The 23773-nt window shown below is 37.8% G+C and overlaps 2 protein-coding genes and 2 pseudogenes across 2 annotated transcripts; 3 read left to right on the top strand and 1 right to left on the bottom strand.

Moving 5' to 3' along the window:
- Positions 1 to 385: 385 nt before the first annotated feature.
- Positions 386 to 5193, top strand: LOC116192965 (annotated as a pseudogene).
- Positions 3827 to 7388, top strand: LOC116192963 (annotated as a pseudogene).
- Positions 7389 to 7669: 281 nt separating this feature from the next.
- On the bottom strand, positions 7670 to 9085 carry LOC116192964 (putative clathrin assembly protein At4g40080). The gene has a single exon (XM_031521679.1). It carries the CDS (start codon positions 9030 to 9032, stop codon positions 8001 to 8003), a length of 1032 nt encoding a protein of 343 aa, XP_031377539.1. The 5' UTR covers positions 9033 to 9085; the 3' UTR covers positions 7670 to 8000.
- Positions 9086 to 21313: 12228 nt separating this feature from the next.
- Positions 21314 to 23696, top strand: LOC116191082 (transcription factor bHLH96). The gene is made up of 3 exons (XM_031520231.1): positions 21314 to 22057; positions 22614 to 23000; positions 23414 to 23696. The coding sequence occupies exons 1-3, from the start codon at positions 21599 to 21601 to the stop codon at positions 23507 to 23509; spliced, it is 942 nt and encodes a 313-aa protein (XP_031376091.1). The 5' UTR covers positions 21314 to 21598; the 3' UTR covers positions 23510 to 23696.
- Positions 23697 to 23773: the final 77 nt, after the last annotated feature.

The following is a 23773-nucleotide window of genomic DNA, read 5'->3' as shown; positions in this document are numbered from 1 at the left end:
AAGACTAAGAACAATCTTAAATGCCTCGAATGGCAGCATCCATTGACTAATAGAGAAGTATTCTACAAATTTCTACCTCCTCTCGCACCATTTATGTACTCTCCTTTAATCAAAATTTTTAAATATTTATCTCTTTAATTTATTAAACTCAATACAAACATATATATATATATATATATATATATAACGTACGTGCACCGTCGTGCCATTATATTAATATGATTATGATAATTAAAATCATCCACACGCCAAACGTGCCATTATATTAATATGATTATGATAATTAAAATCATCCACACGCCAAACGTGCCATTATATTAATATGATTATGATAATTAAAATCACCCGCAAGCCACGTTATCCTTCTAAGGACAAAGCGAAGAGACAATGCACTCCAGAGCCTTGATCTAGATCTATATGTTGATGATCTGTGAGTAGAAAATGGGAAGGATCGTCCAGGAGACTGGGTACGGAGAGATTGACCAACGTCCCCTCCTCCGAGACGACGAGCGAAGTGCTGCCATACCCAAGCAGATTAATGGAGAGGGAAGCAATGATGCCAACAATGAGGGGGAGGAGTCCGGGCATGATGGGGAGCCACCGCTGGGGAGGAGAGCGTGGAGGGAGACGAAGAAGCTATGGTACATACTCGGCCCCTCCATATTCAGCCGAGTGGCCAGCTACACCATGAACCTTGTAACTCAAGCCTTCGCTGGCCACCTTGGAGAGGTTGAGCTCGCTGCCATGTCCATTGCCATCACTGTCATCACCGGCTTCAGCTTCGGCCTCCTGGTAATCCTAGCTACTAAGTTACTATTGTACTTATTATAGCAAATCGACTCGGTTATATTGTTATTGTTCATATTGAAATGAATCCAAATTAATAAGGAGCTGGTCAATGATGCTCGAGCATATACTTGTTTTGAGTGGCTATATATTTTCTATCGATATTTTATAGATTGATCATTAGCGGAAATATGGTTTCTTATTTGCTTGAACTTATACTGAATGCAATTAATGTAAATTTCGCAGCATTTTCGGATTTTTTTATAGTCGACAATATAAAGGAGATGCTTTTGCAACTTTTGTTATATATATAGCTAGCTATTGCAGTATATATAAATGTATGCACTTGTATATTAGCTAGGGATGGCAAGTGCATTGGAGACGTTGTGTGGACAGGCATTCGGGGCCAAACGGTACCACGAGCTGGGCATTTACCTGCAACGTTCATTCATTGTGCTCCTCCTCTGCTGCTTCCTCCTCTTGCCAGTCTACATCTTCGCAGCTCCGCTGCTCCGCCTCCTAGGCCAGCCAGATGCAGTGGCAGAGCTGACCGGGGAGCTCGCGCTATGGCTGATCCCTCTCCACTTCAGCTTTGCCTTCGTTTTCCTGCTCAATCGGTTCTTGCAGTGTCAGCTCAAGACCCCCATCACTGCCTGGCTTTCCCTGGCGAGCCTGGCCGTGAATGTTACTGCTAGCTGGCTCTGCACCTATGTGCTCGGCTTCGGGGTCGTTGGGCTGGTGCTGTGCTTAGACATCTATTGGTGGTTGATTGTGTTTGGCATGCTTGGATATGTGACATGCGGCGGCTGCCCGCTAAGTTGGACGGGATGGTCCGTGGAGGCCTTTTCTGGGCTCTGGGAGTTTGTCAAGTTGTCAGTTGCTTCAGGGGTCATGCTATGGTAATTCTAATATTGTATAAGCCGGAACACATATTTTTGTGCTTCGGCCCCATATGAAAAAAAAAAACCCTTATTTTCAAAAGGTATTATTAAAATAATTTATGCATGTGGTTCCTAATTTTTTTTTATCTATTTAATTAGTGGGCGCTTATTAAATTCTAATTTTTCATTTTGATTTTATGTTATTGGAATAGAACAATCTGGAAAACTGGTACTATAGGATATTGATTCTCATGACAGGATACCTTCATAATGTTACTGTTGCATTGGATGGCTTGTCGATTTGGTTAGTGATCTCCTCTTTCTCTTCATTTTGATTTTGATTTTGATTTTGATATTTTTTTTTAAAATCAAGCTAATGTTTATAGCATTCTTTTGCCCTTTCTTGTGAATTAATTATAAGTAAATGGCACATATATGCAGCATGAACATTAATGCCTGGGAAATGATGATTCCTCTTGCCTTCTTTGCTGCTACCGGGTACTAATTCCCTATCTACTTTGCAATATCTATATTTTCCCACTTCCCCTTTTTAGCTTGTCAAAAGGGAATCTCCTCCATACAATTTCCCAGTCTATAAAATAATTAAACTTTTTCATCTCTAAAAAAAAATCTAATCTGGAACTGGGTAATTTTGGGTTCGATTATGTCAATAACACTTTCCGTGTTCCTTTATATATTTCTCCTTCTGCTCTCCCCTTACTGAGTGCACAATCTCCTTCCTAGTTGGAAATTTTATCTAGTCAGACTATGCTTAAGCTAGCTAGGGCCACATTGTAATAGATTGCCCAAACTGAATTTGACAATACCTATGTCCCAACATATTGTAGTGAATGAAACAAAAGGAATACCACCAGCACGATGGTCTAGTGATTAAGTTCCAAGCGCTCCACTTGAACATCACGAGTTCGAACCTCACTGAGGACGTAGAGTTCGCCACTATGTTGGTGTTTTATGGGATGGCGGTAGCCAACTCTTAATGCTTGATCCAGTAGGCCTTGGACTTAATTCATTAGTGTGTTGGTGGGATTACGGTGACCAAGTTTGGCTAAAATCTCAGCGAACTATGGTGAAAGCAACATTCCGTGGCGGTTAGGCTCCCTTAGTTGGGGTATTCACAGCGGGCTAATATCTTGACTTAACATTTTATTTAGCAAAAAAAAGTGAATGAAACAAAAGGAATAATTATCGATCTTGTGATTAATCTAGTGCGGTTTGATTTGACAGAGTGAGGGTGGCAAATGAGCTCGGCGCAGGGAATGGTAAGGCAGCAAAGTTCGCGGCAATTGTGTCGGTGGCGCAGTCGGCCCTCATCGGGCTCTTCTTCTGTGTGCTGATTATTGTTTTACACAACAAAATCGCATATATATTCACGTCGAGCATCGACGTCATTGAAAAAGTCAGTGAGTTGTCATACTTGCTGGGTGCGACTATTTTGCTCAATAGCGTCCAACCGATCCTATCAGGTAAAATTTCAATTCCTCCTAAGGGCGGGTCTACCGAAACTTCAATTTATGGGTGATGGTTGTCATTTTTATACGATAGTTGTTCATGTATCACAGGTGTGGCCGTTGGATCGGGATGGCAAGCTTATGTAGCGTATATAAATATGGGATGCTACTATGGAATCGGGCTCCCCCTTGGGTTCCTCATGGGTTGGGTCTTCCATTTGGGGGTCATGGTATGTTTTGTGTGGATCCGTTGTTTATGTATTTTAGGAAAAATTCTCGATAATTTTATCTCGCCACATGGGGTTAAAAAAATATTAATGATAGAATTTTAGTAAACATGCGAATGAGCTTATTGTTACGTGCCATAATATTGTTTAACGGGAATAATTTAACTGTTTTTTTCTCCTCCTCTTAGTATAATGAGGAAAGACCATTTAAGTTTTTTTTTTTTTTGGTATCTTTTTCTCCCGTGTTTATTTTCCATTGTTGATATTTCGCTGCAGGGCATATGGGGTGGGATGATTTTTGGCGGGACAGCCGTGCAGACAGTAATTCTAGCAATTATAACCATAAGATGCGATTGGGAGAAGGAGGTACGTTCATTCCATGGGTTTTCCATCTCAAGCTTCCGGTAATTACTATCACCAATTCTCTGAAAACAATAAATTTGCAGGCCGAGAAAGCTCAATCACGGGTAGCAAAGTGGTCGTCCAGTCCTAGTCCCAAATGAGACGACCGATGAACCAACCACATACTAGCTAACATTCACGCACCGATGCCAAATAAACACACACAGCCACCAGTAATCGCTGTCTTCAGGAGGTCCATGTCTTTAGATATCTTTCCATGAGCTTGCTTTCGCCGTCACCGAAGAGAAAATTATGCTTCACTATTGCAGTGCAGATTTTGGCTCGCTTCATGAATGGTCGAGTACATGAACAGAAGTATTTCCCAAAGACCATACAAGGGTTTTCCTTCATAAAATTCTTCTATCTTGGTGGTCGAAAAATTACACAATTTGCTAGAATTTATAAGTCAAATCCTAACCTATATATATAGCTATATTATGTAGTAACAAATCCTCACGATATTTTTTTTTTCCTTAACTTTTATTTTGGGCAATCAAATCCTCAGTTCATTGCTCGATGTGGAGACTCATCACTCGTAGATCACGTTGTCACAGTGTTTTCCTTAAATTGAGGGAGTAAATATTTAACCGGAAATTGACGGAGTAAATAATCTGTGCTCGGTGTAATTTCTAATGTTCGATCTTCCGGAATTACGAGAGTAATATTTCACACAATTTTTTAATCCACCAGAAAGTATTGGTTGAGTGGTAAGCATACTCCAACTCCCGAAAGGAGGAAGACACAAGTTCGAATCCTAAAAAGAGCACTTATTAGGAAAGAGAATAATATTTAATGTTCAATCTATCGAAACAGCGAAGGCAATATCTTCTACAATTTTATCCACCAGAAAAATTTAATTAACTAATATGCGTTGCGTGCTCGTTTTGAAATGATGCATACACTATCTTTTTTATACTAAAAATCGAATGGCCCAAGTTATGAACTTCTAGCTAATCAATTAAGCTATATATATGTGTGTGTGTGTGTGGTTTCATAGTATTTAGTGATCAATAGTTTGTATATATTTATTGGGGGTTTTCAAGTGGATATTATATTATTCACTTGTCCTAGAAATCCAAATGTATAATGTGCAACAATTAGTGCATCCGTCTAATACAGGTAAATGTTGATAAAACAGTTCAATATCTTATAAAGCATCCGTCAAATACAGTTCAATTTCTTATTAAATTCATTTTCATTGAACACGCATATGGTATATATATTGAGTATCCTCGAAGAAATTAAATTATATGTGTATACGATCTCACCTGACTCATTGCCTTAATGTGTATCTCTAGGTTATAAAATAGTCGGTAAAATAACATAGTTTAGTACATAGTAATACGTGCTCTGTCGTGCCATCGTATTAATATGTGACTCAGAGTAGATTACATACTCCATCTTGATTTAGATCTATCTATATGTCAATTTGCGCGTAGAAAATGGGAAGGATCAGCAAACAGAAGGATATACAGAGATTGATCAGCAGCGTCCCTTCCTCCTCCAATCAGAAGCCTCCTCCGAACACCGGCCAGCAAACTGCTACAGTCACAGGGGTCGACAGGGATTGGGAGCAGCCGTTGGGGAGGAGGGTGTGGAGGGAGACGAAGAAGCTATGGTACATACTTGGGCCCTCCATATTCAGTAAAGTGTCCAACTTCACCATGATCGTCATCATTCAGGCCTTCGCTGGCCACGTTGGCGAGGTTGAGCTCGCGGCCATGTCCATTACCATCACCGGCTTCAACTATGACTTCCTGGTATCTTTTGGGCTCCATTGGGCATGTAAAGGGGACTGGAGAAGGAAAAATAAAGGGATAATAGTAATTTCATTTTCTCTACGTAGTCGTTATCGCACTACATGAAATTTGTCTATCACCACTTACTCTATATACTCTTTAATTTATCGCACTATATGAAATTTGTCTATCACCAACAACATTGTGGGGCAGTGTCTCTATTAATTGGCGCTGTGTAAATGTATGCATTGTATTAGCTAGCTAGGGATGGCGAGTGCACTGGAGACACTATGTGGACAGGCCTTCGGGGCAAAACGGTACCACATGCTGGGCATTTACATGCAACGGTCATTCGTCGTGCTCCTCCTCTGCTGCTTCCTCCTCTTGCCGGTCTACGTCTTTGCCGCTCCACTGCTCCGCCTCCTGGGCCAGCCCGAAGATGTGGCAGAGCTGACTGGGGAGCTTGCTCTGTGGCTGATCCCTGTCCACTTCAGCTTGGCCTTCATGTTTCCGGTCAACCGGTTCTTACAGAGCCAGCTCAAGTCCCCCCGTCATTGCCTGGGTCTCCCTTGTGAGCTTGGTCGTCAGCACGGCAGCCTGCTGGCTTAGCATCGACATGCTCGGCTTCGGGGTCGTCGGGCTGGTAGTATGCCTGAACATCTACTGGATATAGATTGTGTTTGGAATGCTTGGATATGCCACATGCGGCGGGTGCCCGCTAACATGGACAGGTTGTTCCATGGAGGCCTTCTCTGAGCTCCGGGAGTTTGTCAAGTTGTCGATTGCTTCCGGAGTCATGCTCTGGTAATGAAGAAATTCTGCCTAAATATGCCGAAACTCGGGCCTCGTACAATTTTAGCCATGAAAATTATAATATCTAATAATTTATTCCGGTACTTTTTTTCAAGAACGAAATAGTTTGGAGAGCTGGTATTACAAGATACTAATTCTGATGACGGGATATTTTCACAATGTTACGCTTACACTCAATGCATTGTCGATTTGGTGAGCATTCTCTCTCTCGATTTTGGTACCAAAAATGGCATCAAATTTAAAATTGATGGAATCATTTTGCTATTTTGTTGCGAATCAATTGGCATGTGGTTGCATGAACATTAGCATCTGGGAAATGATGATTCCTCTTGCCTTCTTTGCCGCGACGGGGTACGTACTTCCCCATCTCCTTCAGAAAACGAAGTTCCGAATTTAACATGGGCCCAAATTCCTGATCGGCCCGGTCTAAGGGAAACATTTGGCCCACAGTGTAAGTGTGGCAAATGAGCTCGGAGCAGGGAACGGGAAGGCAGCGAAGTTCGCAACGGTCGTGTCGGTGGTACAGTCGACCCTCATCGGGCTCTTCTTCTGTGTGCTGGTCATTGCCTAAGGTTGGCGAGCTCGCGAGTTCATATCAAGACTTTGATTTCTTCGCCTCGATGATCATCAACTTCAGACGATGCTTGTTCGCATATGTATGTCACAGGAGTGGCTGTTGGACCGGGATCACAAGCGTGCGTGGAGTATATAGGGATGCTTATACGGAATTGGGCTCCCTCTTGGGTTACTCCTGGGCCGGGCCTTCCACTTGGGAGTCAAGGTACTTTTTCCGGATCCACAATGTATCGATGTGCTTTGTCATGTTTCTGTTATTATTCCCAATAACAATTTCCCATTGTTTGTTTGATATTTTTATGGCCTACGGGGTGGGATGATTCTTGGTGGGACTGCCGAGCAAACAATAATCCTGGCTATAATAACAATAAAATGCGATTGGGAGGAGGAGGTACGTACATACCTTCCCCGACTTTCTTCGTTTCGTGCGTTTTCAGTACTTACTAGGGTTGAAACTATAATCTTGGAATGAAAAACAAAGAGTAATGAGTTTCAATGAAAATAAATTCACAGGCTGAGAAAGCTCAATCACGATGACAATGATCGGATTGTATCATGACATTGATTTTCAATTGATGCCAAAGAAACGGACACCGGCCACCAATGATCGCTCTCGTCGTGTGGGGCACCGTCCAAGCATGTTTATCGTTTAGTATACAAAATTTCGTATTATCTTGCATAAGCTTCGGTTTAGCTTCGCCACTTGTATCTCTTCCGTGTCACCTTCATCAAGTTTCAACTTCACATCCGTAATCGGATTGAGTTTTAGACCAAGGGGAAAGAAAATGCAATTAAGTAATTGTCCAAAGAACAAAGCAGTACGTACAGAAATTTCTCATCTAATCTCATTGATTTTGTCCAAAAATTGACTCCTATAATGAACGATATCTATACAACTCTTACGAATAATCAGTGAATCCAACCAAACATATACTTCAACCAAAAAATGAGATTATTGCAGACGACGAAAGAATTTTTCCGATGAATTCACGATCTCACTGCTTATTAGTTGAGACTAATGCGTAAATCGGCCGGTCCGTGTTGACAAGAAAGAACAAATCTCGACTCGATCATTCCTTGAATGCTATGCTTACTTGCAATTCCGGTTCAGCCGACCGTTGAAACGGCTAGTGGGACTGAATCCAAAAGCCCGACGAATGGTTTCCGGAACTGAGTCTGCTCGCCCGAGTTTCTATTCTCCTTCCTTACCAGCTTCCAACCTTCCATCCTCTCCTTCAATGCCAAGCCCTTCATCTTCATCTGGGTTACGGTATCCCAGAGCCCGTCGCCGTTCTTTTTGTTCCCAAACAGCCGGAACAGCTTCTCCTTGCAACGCTCGATTCGGTCCAACTCGCCCAATAACTCGGTCACCTCGGAGTGCGTCAGGCCGTCCAGCCGGTCTCCGAGTTCGACGAGGCGGAGGAACGTCTCACCTCTTACGATGCCGTAATCGTCGCAGACCAATCTCACCACCTCGTAGATAAGATTGTTCCTCTGTAGATCGACAGATTCCGGCGAATTGGAAACCAGCTCGATGAAGCTGACGAGGACGTCGATTTCCCGGAGCAAGTCCGGATTCAGCAACGCTGCGACCTTCTCGACTTTCTCTTCTCCGGCTCCATCGGAGCCCTGCTGCGGAGAGATTAGGAAGTATCCGAGGGTTCGGGAGGCGATGAGCGTTTGATCGAGGAATTCGGCGTACCAGCGGACCCAGGAGGAGAGCTCCCAGGTCTCGGCGTCGGAGTCGTCGCGGAAGGACGAGAGGTTGAGGTGGTTCCTGCCGCCAGAGGACGGGAAGAAGGAGAGCTCGTCGCGGAGGATGAAAGAGGAGGAGCGGGAGATGAGGGCGTGGATGGTGATGAGGGATCTGAGGGCGACGGTGGCGTCGGTGGTGGAGTGGAGGCGGTCCATGAGGGTGGCCACGCAGAAGCGGGCCGTTATACGAGAGCCGTGGCCGTAGCGGAGGACGGCGGAGAGGCGACGGTCGGAGGGGGCGGAGGAGGAGGTGGAGACTGAGGTGGCGCGGAGGACGGCGACGTGGACGGTGGAGGCCGCGCGGTTGAGGGAGAGGGAGGCTCTGATTAGGGAAATTCTGTCCCTGAATATTCGCAAGAGAGTTCTTAGCTTCCGTCGCCCCATTGAGAGACCCAGGCAGAGGGAGAAGGAGGAGACGAATGACTTTTAAACGGTCGATTTGAGGGAAATTCTCTTAAATTGTCAATTAATATTTTTTAACAAATTTTTGCCATAATTTTGATGATTTTTAGTTGTACATTAACGTACGATATGGAAATTTTGGATTGCACCATAAATTCCTATTTCGCACATCAAAATATTTTTTACTAGTATTCTATCACGTGTGTTGCACAGGTCTGTGTTTATATATTTATATTTTATACCGAATAATAATTATCACAGTTTAAGATATTAACTTACTTATTATTATTATTATTATTATTATTATTATTATTCTTGAAAATAAAATTTCTCAACAATCAATTTTCAAAAATAATTTTCAATATAATTACATGAATACTTTTGAATAGTTCAATTATAATTTTATAATCAACGTTCTTATTATGTGTTGTGAATTTATTTAATTTTTTTCACAATTTTAATTTGTGTTATTATAATTATATTATTTTATATATATTTATTCGTTTATATTATTTTCAAATTTATAGAATCTTCCTTATGAATAAAGATTTTTATTATTCTATAAAATATCATTTTTTCTATTTATATATATATATATATCTTTTTTTTATGGGTAAGGATTGTTATTGTTCTATATAATGAGACTTTATATATATTATTTATAAATTATATTAACTCTATTTTTATATATACTTTTTATATATTTCTTATTATTTTAGAATTTATTAAAAGGTAATCATTTTTGTGTCTCATAATTCTTATTTTTAACACGTTAAATTTTACTTTGCAATATGTCCGTACATATATATGTTTAGTTTTGATAATAAATTATATATATGTTTCGTTAATTTTCATAAGAATATCAAAATTTTTATATCAATTTCTATGAGTTAGGCTCAATTTTTATAATGCCAAGCTAAGTTATTTGTTTATATGCATTTATCACTTACATATAATTAAGAAATTACAACAAAAGTTTTCTCTTAATTGTATTTAGTAAGATATTTAGGTACATTTAATTGCATTTATTAAATATTTGTAATTACTATTCTTTTTTATTATTTTCCATGTTCCTTTAATTATTATATAGTGAGCCAGAGATTTAGATATATTAATTGCATAAAATGCTTTAATTATTATGTTTATTTTTTAATTTTCTTTTTTTATTTTTAAAATTTTCTTTTAAACATTTATTATGCACCCAATCTCGTTTATTATGCACTCATCTAATCTCATTTATTATACACCCAAGTAAATTTTAGTTAATTATATAATGTCAAGTTAAGTTAATTGTTTATATACATTTATCACTTACGTATAATTAGGAAATTACAACAAAAATTTTCTCTTAATTGTATTTAGTAAGAGATTTAGGTACATTTATTTGCATTTATTAAATATTTGTAATTATTGTTCTTGTTTTATTCTTTTCCATATTGTGTCAATTATCTTTTAATTATTATATAGTGAGTAGGAGATTTACATATATTAATTGCATTTATAAAAAAAATTAATTATTATTTTTGTTTTTCAATTTTAAAATTTATTTTTAAGTATTTATTATACACTCACCTAATATCATTTATTATGTATCGAACGAAATTTTAGTTATATATAAATTGTTAAAAATTGGGCCACGTTTTTAAAGTAAATAATTTAAAGCGAAGACTCTACATACTTTTTGATGTAAATGCAACGGGACCAATAAGTATGAAAGGATTACGTAACGAATATTAAATATTGTCAGCATCTATCGTTAACGATCTATTTAACTATTATATCGGTGTTTATCAAGTAATTCTTTTTGCCATTTCTTGCTTGACTGGGAAGGGAGTGGGCAAATTTGACTCCTGACATAAAGAATATTTGTTACCGATGAAGATGGAAGAATGTCATACCATCCGGCGTCCACCCAGAAGCGAGCAATTCTAAATTACATCATACATGTGTATGTATTAACATTAATTCACATTCAGCAAAAGAAAAAATTAATTCACATTTAATAAACTTGTCTTTATTTTTCTGGTTGAAGCAATTAATAAACTTTGATCGTGTAATTAATATATACAGATAAAAAAATAAAATCATTTTTTTCATAAATAGAAAGTCATTTAATATATTCTGTAAAAATAATAATAAAATCACAGTTTTATTAACATATTTTTGGGTAATCACAGTTATAAAAAAATTTCTTTTTTCGGTTATCACAATTCATAAACACTTGTTACACTTCGTGGAATATAAGATTAGTAATTAATCCTCCTCTTTCCTTTCTCTATCTTAATCCTCTCCAGAAAGTTCAGAGGGCAAACCAGAGCCAGTCAGCCTTTGGGTGGCGCGTCCGGCCTTGCCGGGCATGCCAGCGCCGCTCTCCTCTCCTTTATCCCCCACCGTAGTGTTCTCTCCCTCGTGCCTTCCACCACGAGTATGAGCTTCTATCAGTGGGTCTATTGGTGTATGATCCAACGGATTGTTAGGCATGTATGTTATTATGTATTTTCTGTGTTCCATGTTGGTGGGGCTATCTATGTATTCGATGTCTTCTTATGTAGATCTGTTATTAATGAAATGGACTGAACTGAACTGTTTATTAAAAAAAAAGATTAGCAATTGTTTTTGTCGTATGCAATAATTAATAAAAAGAACCGTCTTCTGTATTGGAACTTGATTTATTTAATTAAAAAAAAAAGGGGCAGCCTGGGCTTGACTTGGTCAGTACCAAAGTTCGTCTTTTTACAAAATAGGACGATTTTTCAACCAAAAAAAAAAACAATTAAAGGGCAATACTGTCATTTCAGGCGGACGAGGAGCTGTAGTATATTCCATGGAGTGCCCTCTGTTCTGATGCCATATATCCATTCCAACGGCTAGTCGACAAAAGGTAACGGAAACGGCTAGTTGACAACTGTGGGACAGCTTCATCGGAGCTTTTCACCTGACCGTTTTTTCCAAAAGTAGCCACATCAATTGTTTTGTCCACAATAATCTTCTGAATTCATTCACGCGATCAAAGTCTCACTAAATTTATCCCCACGGTGCAACTACATTTCATGTTAGCCATCAAGATGAGTGCTTTTGTAAGTGGTAACGGAGAAGTCCGTATAAAGCATAATATGATAAAGTTTCCTTTATTACGAAGGAGACATGATATGTGTATTTTACTTGTGAATGATTAGTTCTTAATGGAGCGGGAGTTCTGCGTGGAGGTAATGCAGTAGAGGTTGTGGTGGTAACGTCGGAGGCTTGAGGTGCTTTGCTTTCCGGTGGGGATCGATCAGAAGAGAGAGAATCGGGACTGAGCTAAGAGAATAAGCTCTAAGTAGAAAATTGCTAGCCATGGAAAGTTGTTAATACCCCTTTCCAATATAGGAAAGGCTCCATCAATAATAGCTTCATTAGACCTGTTTCCCAACTATTGGGCTTTTATCAAGTGGGCTTGCCCTTGGGCCTATTATTTCATTAGACATTGTTATTATTATTAAGAATCATTATGTATATGTTAGCTCCTACAAGTTTCGAGCGAGTTTATTGGTTAAAAAATACATTTTTCTCCCACCCCTACCCCCAACCCAGTCTTTTCTTTTTTCTTCTTAGAAAGATTTATATTATATACCCGAAGTTGTCCCCCATAAGTGATGGAGTTGATGTTCTATGTAGAGGTAACGCCGGTGGAAGTTGTGACAGTAATAACGGAGGCGTGATGTGTTTTTCAGCAGCGATTGATGGGGAGAAAGCTGAGAGAATGAGACAACGAGCTCAGAGAAGAGATTTGTTGGTAAGGGAAAAGTTGTTAGGTGCCCTTTTCCAATGTAGGTTAGGCTCTATTTATGGTAGTTTCCTTAAGACTTGTCCCTTAACTATTATTATAGGTTTCCATCAAGTATGCCGGCCCATGGACTAATTTCATTAGGCCTAATGATATGGACTGGCCCGATATTGAACTTGCGAGCTTGTTAACTGTTAGATCTTATTCTATGTTCCCCGGATGCCCCCAATTTTTTCTTTGAACTGAATTCCTATTCATCAGCTTGTTATAGATAAACTCAATTGCCGAGGTCCCAAGCCACTTTAACAAATGAGCCGATGATCATAGACGAAATGATGTGAAGACGCACGGTGAAGCACATTAAACTCCATATCCTTATAATGACAGATATTCGAATCACCATGGTCCAAGTTGAACGTACAACCTTTAGCAGTTGAAATACGAGGATTTGCAGTATTTGCACTCTAAGCCAAATACTAAAAGGCTTTTCTAATGCATGGTTGAACCAGATAGATGCATTAGGCGCAGCAGTTTCTTACCGCATTGATATTTTCTTTCCCTAACAAATTTAATGGTAAAAAAGAAAAGTGTTAGGAACTTATCCATACGAATCGATCAATATCTTATCTTACTGTAAACTAAAACTATTGCTCATATGGACACATGTCAACCTACAAATTTGCATATTTTTTTATTTTCTAATTGATTTGGCCACAAATATGGAAAGGGGAGTGGCCTGAGATGTCTTTATGGGAAGGCGAGCAGGACAAGTGTCCCTTTTCCTCTCCCCTCTTATTTCTAACCTTCCCTTTTCTTATTTTAAAATTGACCCATTAACTTTGACTATTTGTCGTTTTTCTCTATTCTTTTAATTTTTACTTTTGTCCTCCAAAGAAAATCAAAATTAATATGCCTCACCTATCTATATAATTAATTAATAGATGTCATACTCTACAAAAGCCGACCAAAGTGTCATTTTTTACTCTCACTCGCATTTTTTCCTCAAAATGATACTACATGCAATTTATGTTTTCATAAAATTTGTGGAGAAATAGCAATAAAGTAGGTGCTACTCGAGTGTTAGAATATTAATCCTTTGTGACAAATAAAATATCTTTCAATTTTAACTACTAAACAAGACCCAACGATAAAAATTAATTTTAACATTAGACGATATTTATAATTTTACATATAGCGTGATCGTTCTTAATATTCATTTATTTAATCGTATTTGTAAATTCCAAGTTAGTACCACTTTGCTTTATAAAAATTAAAATTATTCTATATTTATCTTTCTAAAGCATTTAGAGCATATACTAAATTCTATAGAAATTATAATATCAATAAACAATAACATAAATAAATATAAAAAATATGAAAAAAATATATTATTTCATAAACATATGTGGTATGGTTAGTTTTTCCATTATTGTAGTTATGTAGAACTCTTAAAGAAAAAGGAACAAGTAAATTCAATTTAATTAAGATAATAATTGAGATGATAAAAGTATTACTACAATTAAAATTTAATAAATAAATAAGTGCTTAATTTTCATGTTGTCAATTATAACTTTAATAAAATTACTATTAAATAAGGCTGAAAATGTTAATATAATTGAAAAGTTATAATTTTAATGATATTATGTAAAAAATTGTATTAAATATTATTATAGCTTAAGATGTCTTTGAAAAAAATGCCATGAAGTTTTTTATGGTAATTATTCTTTAATAATTAGAATACATAGATTTTTTTTACTTGTTCTTATAAAAAGAAGGAAATGAAGGAAAATTTGACCCGCACTAAATAAAACAGAAGTGTCAGTGAATATACTATATAATTTCAACGAAAACAAATTAATATGTCGCCGTATTACAAGTTCTTGAATGTCCATTGCCAGTAATTTCCAATCATTTACTTGAAGGAATAATCATCGAAGATCTGAAGGTATATCTCTCGGACTGTCTTCTTAAAACATAATTGTCATGCAATTCCACTTATTAATTAGGCCGGTTTATCAGACCATTAACTGTGTCATTTGTACTGAACCTACAAATAGTTGGGGCTATATCCATCCAAAAACTCGAGCTTTAGAGTTGGACATACCATAACCCTTTGAAGGGCTGACAATATAATTAATTTTATGACATGTTAGAGCATGTTTCACGTATTCTGTGAACTCATGTCACGCTAGGCCTATTATTGAGACCTGCCAATTCCTAGAGTGAGTCTCCTCGACCAGAGTGCGCCTCATGTTTTGCGCTAGTATGGAACTTGTGGTCTGTAAGCCCCAAGTCTGGAAGAGTAAAATCCCCGCATGGCTAGTTTAGAGCACGGAAAAGAAAAGCCCGCTCCTGGTCATTCATCGAGAACTGGTGCTTAAGGACCATATCGCACTCCATGGCTACTGCAAAACATATGCTGTCAAGTGTCAAAAGTGTTAAGAATACCCTGAAAATATAAGATGATTGGATCACTATCTTATTAGTACTAGCAGGACCATTTGAACTGGAAATTTATCCCAAAATAGTGTAGGCCAGTGGAAATCCAACATCAACTCTTTTATTTATATAATATATATGTACAGTTGCATGTCTCTCGTTAAAAAGAAAAGAGGAAGGAGACATGGCAGCGTATGAGGACGAGAGCAGTACGTACAAACATTATTCGTCGGGGCAGAAAAACACACTCCTTTCCTGGTTTCTGCTAAAATTCCTGAATGCACCGGGTGTTTATGCACCCCACGGATGAGAGTGGTGTCGGTTCAGGAGACTCTTTCAAGGGAGCACTGCACCCGGTGCTTGAATACTTTCTCCTGGTTTTTGCATGGCCGCGGTTTCTCCTCGCTGCGCCCCCGTCGCCACAGTTTTCTTTCTAATGGACGGCTCTTAAAACCTTAAAATTTATTTATTTATTTATTTTCATTTTTTCCTGTGAAAATGATCCGCTAAAAATGTCTCCAAGACTCCAAGTGGTTGGTTGTTCCAGTCGAATCGGACGAACCAGCAAGTCAATTCAGGTGTCCTAACAACTTGACTGATATAATATATATATCTCTTCTGTCTTCTAAATTATACTTTCATCAATAATTGATGAACACCAACTTTTTTCAATTTTTTGGCCCCTTTTCAACAAGTAATTAGGCAAATATCCGACTGAATTTTTCGTGGTTAAAGGTTTGGTATATGTCGTAGAAATGGGTGAGAGAATTGCTATATCCTTCCGAAAATAGTTACCATATCCGGTTTCTTACCGTTGATGGCAAGTGAATTTTATGTTGAGAAAGAAAATATAACACAATGACAAACTCTCTCACCTGATAACTCAAATGTTTAAAATTCAATTCTCATTGTAAAATTAGTCGTGCCCTTTGAATAACGAATACTTTCGTCTGACAATCAAGAGGTTTCAAATTTAATTTTTATTGTAAAATTACCTGTGTGCCCCTTGAATAGCTATTAGAAATAGGAATTCTATTACAATTTACAAAACCTATCGACATCTCTTATAGCTGAAAAAAGAAAAAGGATCTTATGTACTTTATAATGGCGATAACATCGTATTGATCAAGGATATTACTTTCGGTTACAAATGAAGGATCGTGGGTTTAGAAATCCTAACATATAAATAAAGAGGCACATGTACCAACCGACCCGACTCGACTGGATTAATCGGAACCCAATTGGACTTCCGAATATTAGGATTCACATTAAAAAAAATAAAGACGTACAGATAATCTCATTAAGTATCAACTTTAAAACCTCTTAATTGTTAGGCGAGAACGTGCGCCACTGCACTATATCCTCATTTAATCATGACATTACTTTCATTTGAAAGAAGCTGTCGTGATAATACGAACATTAGTATAGTCTAAGTGCCAAAGCTACTTACGATAAATACAAGATATAATACATTGAATTTACATTGAATGGTCTTTCTATGTGAAAATGAACAAAACAGAAACCAATACGTAGTGCTTTGTCTTTTTCTGTATTGTCTGTTAAACATTATGCGCTCCTTTTTGGATGGTCTGAATCTGAGAATTGGCCAGCCAGGTGGAGATTCTTAAATCTTGATTTAATTTCTGTCTCCGAAAGGAGAAAGTCGGTTGGGACTTGGGGAATTTTGGATTCAGATAGGCCGGCCCCCTGAGGAAAGTCATTTGGTAATTTTACTTGAAAAAGAAATTAAAATTAATATACAATTATAAAAGCTCATTACATGCGATGATGTTGTCAGACGACCCGTATGAGTCGAGAAAAATTCAAGTACATAACGTCAATTAATTGTAAAATAAAACATATATCAGTTTGTAAAACTAGAACCCACATTTTATTTCTATAGGATTTCGATTTATCTCAGTCACAGTGTTTAATATAACCTTTTACGTGGAAGATATCCTTAAACGCAATTGTACCTATATCCTTCCAAGCAACAGTAACATTACTCGACGCGATTATTGTACATGACGAGCCCTTCTCCCTTTCAAAAGTAAATTCTTTACATATGAAGGGGCTCGATTGGAAAATAAGAGAGAAACATGGACATTTTGTGATGCTGAACAGTAAGCCATTGGAACTGGAACCCAACCAGAAAATCTCAAAGTGCAAGGTACGTAACAAACAAAATTTTCATGTATATATATATATATATATATATGATACATATAATATATATATTATTATTGTTCTTTGGCACACTGCAGGACCCTCATCCCAGAATTTGATGTTCCCAATCTTCAACAAGTCAACAAATTATGATTTGGATCTAATTAATTATCTTCACATGGTACAAAATGGCCCTTACAAGTGTATATATATTTGGCAAGTTGCATGTATTCATTTGGCCACATGTTTTGCAGTATTAGGGGCTGGGGTTTCTGGCACCCGTACTTTGCGGTCTATGCACATGCATGCAGCTGAAAATTCTGTGACGTGATTATCATAGGATTGATTAAGTAAATTAATTCATTAATTAATCAATTAAATATCATAGAGAATTCCTCATAACGAGTACATGCATATATATATTCATTATTATGGGGAACATAACGTGTGTGAACTGATCTTTTGGTATCTTATAAGATGATGAGTTGTGTTTAACTGCGACGTGACCTCTAATTAAGAGACAAAAATCAAGGGATTAGACGTGATGAGGAGGGTATTAGGGCATACAGGACTAGCTTAGTGTTCCTATCTTAGTAAACACCCAAGTTTTATTTAATTGCAAACCTAAGCTAACTTTTTGTTTTTAATTACTCTAGCCCCCTCGTTAATTAATTTTAATTTCTCTTGAAATCTATGCCATGAAAATGAAATTACAATTAGCTAGCTTATATCAAGAAGATCTAGGATAACGTTATAGATATGCACATGCATAACTAATATGGATTAACCATAATCTAATTAATCATTTAATTAGCTCGATCATGTTTAATTCTTAGTCTGCCTCCACTTCGAATCTCTATACATTTCAGGTTTACCATTTGAATTTTATATATCTATATATATATATATATATATTCTTTGGTTAATATATTTTTGCTATATAATAGCTACTAAGTAATTACATATACACAAAATATAAAGCAAATTGGTTTTGCTATATGAAATTAATCATTGAAATCTAAACTTTTATATATATATATATATGTACTGTCGATATCAATTTCAACGGTGGATGAGGAGAAGTGCCAAAGGACCAGATATATGTGCAATCCTAATGTGATACTCGCTACAGCGAGTCTGATTACAACCCTTTAGTTTTAGCTGTAACTTATTTTTCTTTTTTTTTATTTTTCAGCTGAACTAAGCTGTTTGAATAATATTAACGAATATCCTGATTGAGATTTTATGCCTTCTTCGTCAAAGAGAATCCCACGGAAGATGTTAACTGGATACTTATAACCCCAACTTGCTATTTTTTCCTTGAACTTCGATATTAATTATAATATAATTTTTGGTTAACCTTAAATAATTATTGTTGTTGCCAGTTGGTTTGGGTTTTCTTTCAATTTTGTATTGGATTAATTAAATTAATGGGTCAAAGAATCATAATATGGCAATACCGATGACCAGAATGAATTGGAACAAAAACTACGCCCTAAAAATAATTTACATGGGAGGAGTAAATAATATTCCGTGAGAGAAGAACCCAAGAAAGAATGAGAGGAAACCCTAGGCAGAATGTCTTATATTGAAGTTGGGGTTACTTAATCAAATTAAATATCGAATTAATTAACATGTTAGAATATTTACACAGTAACCTACCAAAAACAATTATATATAGTACTTTTCTATATCTATTATATCGCGCCAAAATACATGCCCTTCCAAATGAAAAAAGAAAAGTCTTGAAGATCTCGATCTAATTGAATCGGTCTTTTTTTTCATAAAACCATAATTAACTTTTCGAGATTTTAGATTGCAAAAGTCACAATATCGATATGATACGGAATTAAACAAGGGGCTCAGTACTCATCTACCAAAACAGGGGGCTCATGGTATGCACTCGTTTTAGATGTTGGATCCATATCGGTACGTGAATGTGTTATATTGAACTAAATAATAATACTGAATATATAATGGACGTCAGTATGCCAATAGGCAATATGGAGTCATACAGAAATGGCCATGCATGCACAAGTTTTACCTGCCCCATTCGTTTGTACGTGTATATGCATAGGTTTAATTTTTTTCCCAAAAAAAAATGAGGGAAAGTAACTGAGGAGAAGTTTTATTGGGAAAGTAAGATGCTCACATAGTCTATAGATGTATGAATATGATGAAGAATATATTCATACATACAGAGGGAGGAAAAGGGAGAGATGATATTGGAGGTCACATGGATTCTTCTGAGCAAGTCCGACCGACGACTGGACGTGTCTGATCTTTCTTTGCTCACCTTTCCCCTCTTATTTGCATTTTCTTTATTTCTTTCTTTACTTTTACAGTTTGCATCCTGTGTTGAAAATTCAATAATTCATGATTAATTCAGTTTAAACGACGTTCGGATTAAAAGCTTTTCTAATCTTTTAAATTCTTGTTCCTAATCTCGATCTTTACATGTGTATGCGTGTGCAAGAATATAATGCATGCATGGGTGTAAGCTAAGGGGAGGGGTCATCATCAGGGTTTTCGTCATCTTTCTCTTTTCTTCGACTAAGTGTCCGACAATATTATTACCAAATCAAACAGATTGTCATATCTAGTTAGGGTTCTTTTAGGGAATACCCCTCCTTCCCTATTTCCGATGGAGAATCATGTAGGAGGGAGACCCAATACATGTCATGCACAACCCTTGTTTTAAATTTGTTTATTTCTTTTTTTTTCAACTAAAAATGAAATTAATTCATGAAGTACTTACGTAGTAAGGAATACAAGGATAATAATAGTGCGTCCTTAGTAAAAATCAAAATTGAAACATCCTGATTTTAAATAGATATGGGATGCCACCCTTCTGAACCCATTTATTCATTTGTTTGTTTCTCCTTGGCCTCTCATTGTAAGTGGAAGCTTATATGGCAGCCTATGTCTCACTTTAATTAATTTCGGATACGTACAAAGTGATTTTAGTATAGAATGGCCATGCATGGTTGAAGGCTGAGGGCATTCATACAAACAGTTAAAGGACCACAACTACAATTATTGGACTCGACACATATGGAAAGAAATTTGGAAAGATTGATCTTATTCTTTCCAGAACGGGCACCCATGCACCTTCAATTATAGCCCCAAGTCCTGACCATGCGTCTTGAGTTGAAACATCCCAGGTGATAATCCATTCGTATATATTTCGTCCAAACTCAACTTTGTTGATCTAATAATCCCGAATGCCAAGCATATACAATATCTTATTATGCACGTCCATATATAACACTGGTGTGCAGGAGATGCAAACAGGACCGATGGATATATGTTTGATGTACAACTGAAATATACACCGAAGAAACATTGATTAGTTCCTGATATTAGAAAAGAGTGAAGTAATTAACCCTTACATGTACTGTTACATGATAGTAGAGACGTGGATATGGGCCAGAAAAGATATAGGTGGCACAAAATCAAATTAAAGTCTTATGACGTTAACGACCGAATGAGGGATAGAATAGAATTATCAAAAAAGAGAAAAATCTTTGGGTCCCTCGACAACCCGAAATTGTCTTTCTCCCGGGGGACCCCCTCCCTTGATTATTCGATCGGCTATTATAATTATAGAATTTCCCACCTTAAAACTTGTAATTTAAAAAAAATACTTAGTACCAACGTGAATTGGTTCAAGCGGTTCGGCATTTGTTCCGCTTAAGCAAGGCCTCGGATTTGAGTCCTTGTGAATACAAAAAGTCTACGCTGTGAAAGCTTTATCCCTTAGTGGGCCGACCCGGCTCGACTGGATTACTCAGTGCTCAATTAAACTTCTGAATACCATGGTTTAAAAAAAAAAACTTAGGGACCAAACTCTATAAACCCCCTCACCCTCCATTGTTGTTCCTCCTCATAATCTCCAAAGAACCACAAGAATCTCTCTCTCTCTCTCTCTCTCTCTCTGTCTATGGGCAATCTCACGTGCAACATTCTGTAGCATAGCATCGATCCATTAAACCTATTTAATTTTGCTTTTGTATCATATCAAGGAAGAAAGAACACACAATTTAATTGAAGCCCTCCACACTACTTTTTCTTGATTAAAAAGGCTTCTTTGTTTGGGCATCTCAAGCCATTTAGCGTTTGTTCTTTCTCTGCAACCCCTCTCTCTCTCTCTCTGTGTTTCCTTTCCTCCATTGAAATGGCCTTAGAAGCTGTGGTGTACCCACAACAAGACCCATTCATCTACTGCCCCAACTACGCCGCCAACACCTTCCTCAGGCCGGAGTATGGCGCTTACAACCCTTTTGGCCTTGTGTTGGATCAGGAGGAGGCCGACCCCTGTGATGACAAGGGCGCCATTTACGGCAACAACAACAGCGGCGCCGGCAGCAACTGCTGGGATGTCCACCCCAACACCTCATCCCCCGACACAGTCGTTGGTGCGGCAGATGCTGTGGTTGGCAGATATCAAGAGCAGCAGCCCGCAGCGGCTGGCAGCGGGAGGAGGAAGAGACGGCGCGTGAAGAGCACGAAGAACCGGGAGGAGATAGAGAACCAGAGGATGACCCACATCGCCGTGGAGCGGAACCGCCGGAAGCAGATGAATGAGTACTTGGCGGTCCTTCGGTCGCTCATGCCACCGTCTTACAGCCAAAGGGTCAGCCTCTTCTCCTTTCATTAACCTGCATGCTTTATAATACTAATGGCATAAAGTTATTATGTCTTTTTCATATGCTTTTTTATGGTTTTTTTTTTGAAATGGTAAAATTGAAGTATGATTTTTTTTTTCGTTAATAAAGAGAGGGTAGAGATTTATACCACGTGGTCAGGAAATCAAATTAATACGCGAACGAGAATTAGTCTCAGCTGAGGAAAAGAAGGTTAGAGAGATTATGGCATGCAATGATGCATTGCAAAGTTGTGATGTCAAAAGTGTCTTGAACGCCGATCTTCATCGCCTTTTCATTTCTGCCTTTCTCGTGACTCCCCATTTCAATGATTATAGTGTGATGATATAAAACAATATTTACCAGCACATAGTACAATATTTCTCTATTTTTTTTTCTCAAAATTAGTGAAATAAATAAAAATTCCTTTGTGAACAATTGGGATTCAGAAACATGGGTTAATTTATTTTTGAAATTATAAAGGATTTTATGGAAAACCTCATCAGAAACTAATCAGCTATAATAATTCTTTTTTTTTTTTCCCAGGGCGACCAAGCATCAATCATTGGAGGGGCAATCAACTTCGTGAAGGAGCTGGAGCAGCTCCTACAATCAATGGAGGCCCAGAAGATCACAAACGATAGCCATAACAACAACAACCTCATTGCCCCTCAGCAGCCGTTCTCGGACTTCTTCAGCTTCCCACAGTATTCTACCCGGGCAGCTGCAGGTGAAGCCGGTGCAACCACAGATGTGGCGGCAGACATAGAGGTGACGATGGTAGAGAGCCACGCGAACCTCAAGATCCAATCCAGGAGGCGACCTAAACAGCTCCTCAGGCTCGTGGCTGGGCTGCAGGCCCTCCGACTCAGTGTTCTCCACCTCAATGTCACGAGCTCGGATGAAATGGTCCTATACTCGGTCAGCGTCAAGGTCAGATGTAGCAATAATGATCCATGTATACTGAGAAAACGTATATAATCTGCATATCGTACATTATTAGAGTTGCAAAATGGCGTTGTGTGACGTCTAGAACAAGGGCCCCGCAGGTATATATATATATATATATATATATATATATGGAGGGGTCTGTGGGGTGCACCAGGTTTTGGGCTGTCCCGTAATATTCGTGTCCTAGCTCGATATCTACTTGATGTACTCGTGTCAGTTCTAGGTTATCGACACGTAAAATCAGGGGCTTCCATGGCTAATTTATCATCTAGCAAAATATGAGATCGCATCATGCAGCTAGGTTTTGCATTATATACTCGAATTGACTATATGGGTGTTACCGATATTTCAATGACTCTTTATCGTAATATTGATCTCTAAATTAAATCTGGCAGGTTGAGGAAGGAAGCCACTTAACTACTGTGGATGAAATCGCAGCTGCAGTGAACCAAATGTTCCAGAGAATTGAAGAGGAAGCTGCTTTCAGCTAAAAAGCTAGCTATTTATATGGTTTAAAAACCTCCTCATCTTTGAATTAACTTTTTATTTTTTTTGGGTTACAAGTATTTTGCCTTTCCAAATCTTATTGTCTTCCTTTTTTTTCTCCCTCCTCCAATATTAATGTGTAAAGCTATCTTCCCCGTAATTTAGAGTGACTTGCTCACTTCTTCACGCCAATAAATATGACTAAAGAAATTATTCGGTAATTCTATCTCGTCGCGCAGCGTGAGAAAATACTAATCACATTATAATGA

Source organism: Punica granatum, chromosome 1, assembly GCF_007655135.1.
Source record: "Punica granatum isolate Tunisia-2019 chromosome 1, ASM765513v2, whole genome shotgun sequence".
NCBI classification, from domain to species: domain Eukaryota; kingdom Viridiplantae; phylum Streptophyta; class Magnoliopsida; order Myrtales; family Lythraceae; genus Punica; species Punica granatum.
Note: the sequence above shows the minus strand (reverse complement) of the source record. Positions and strands in the feature narration are given on the sequence as shown.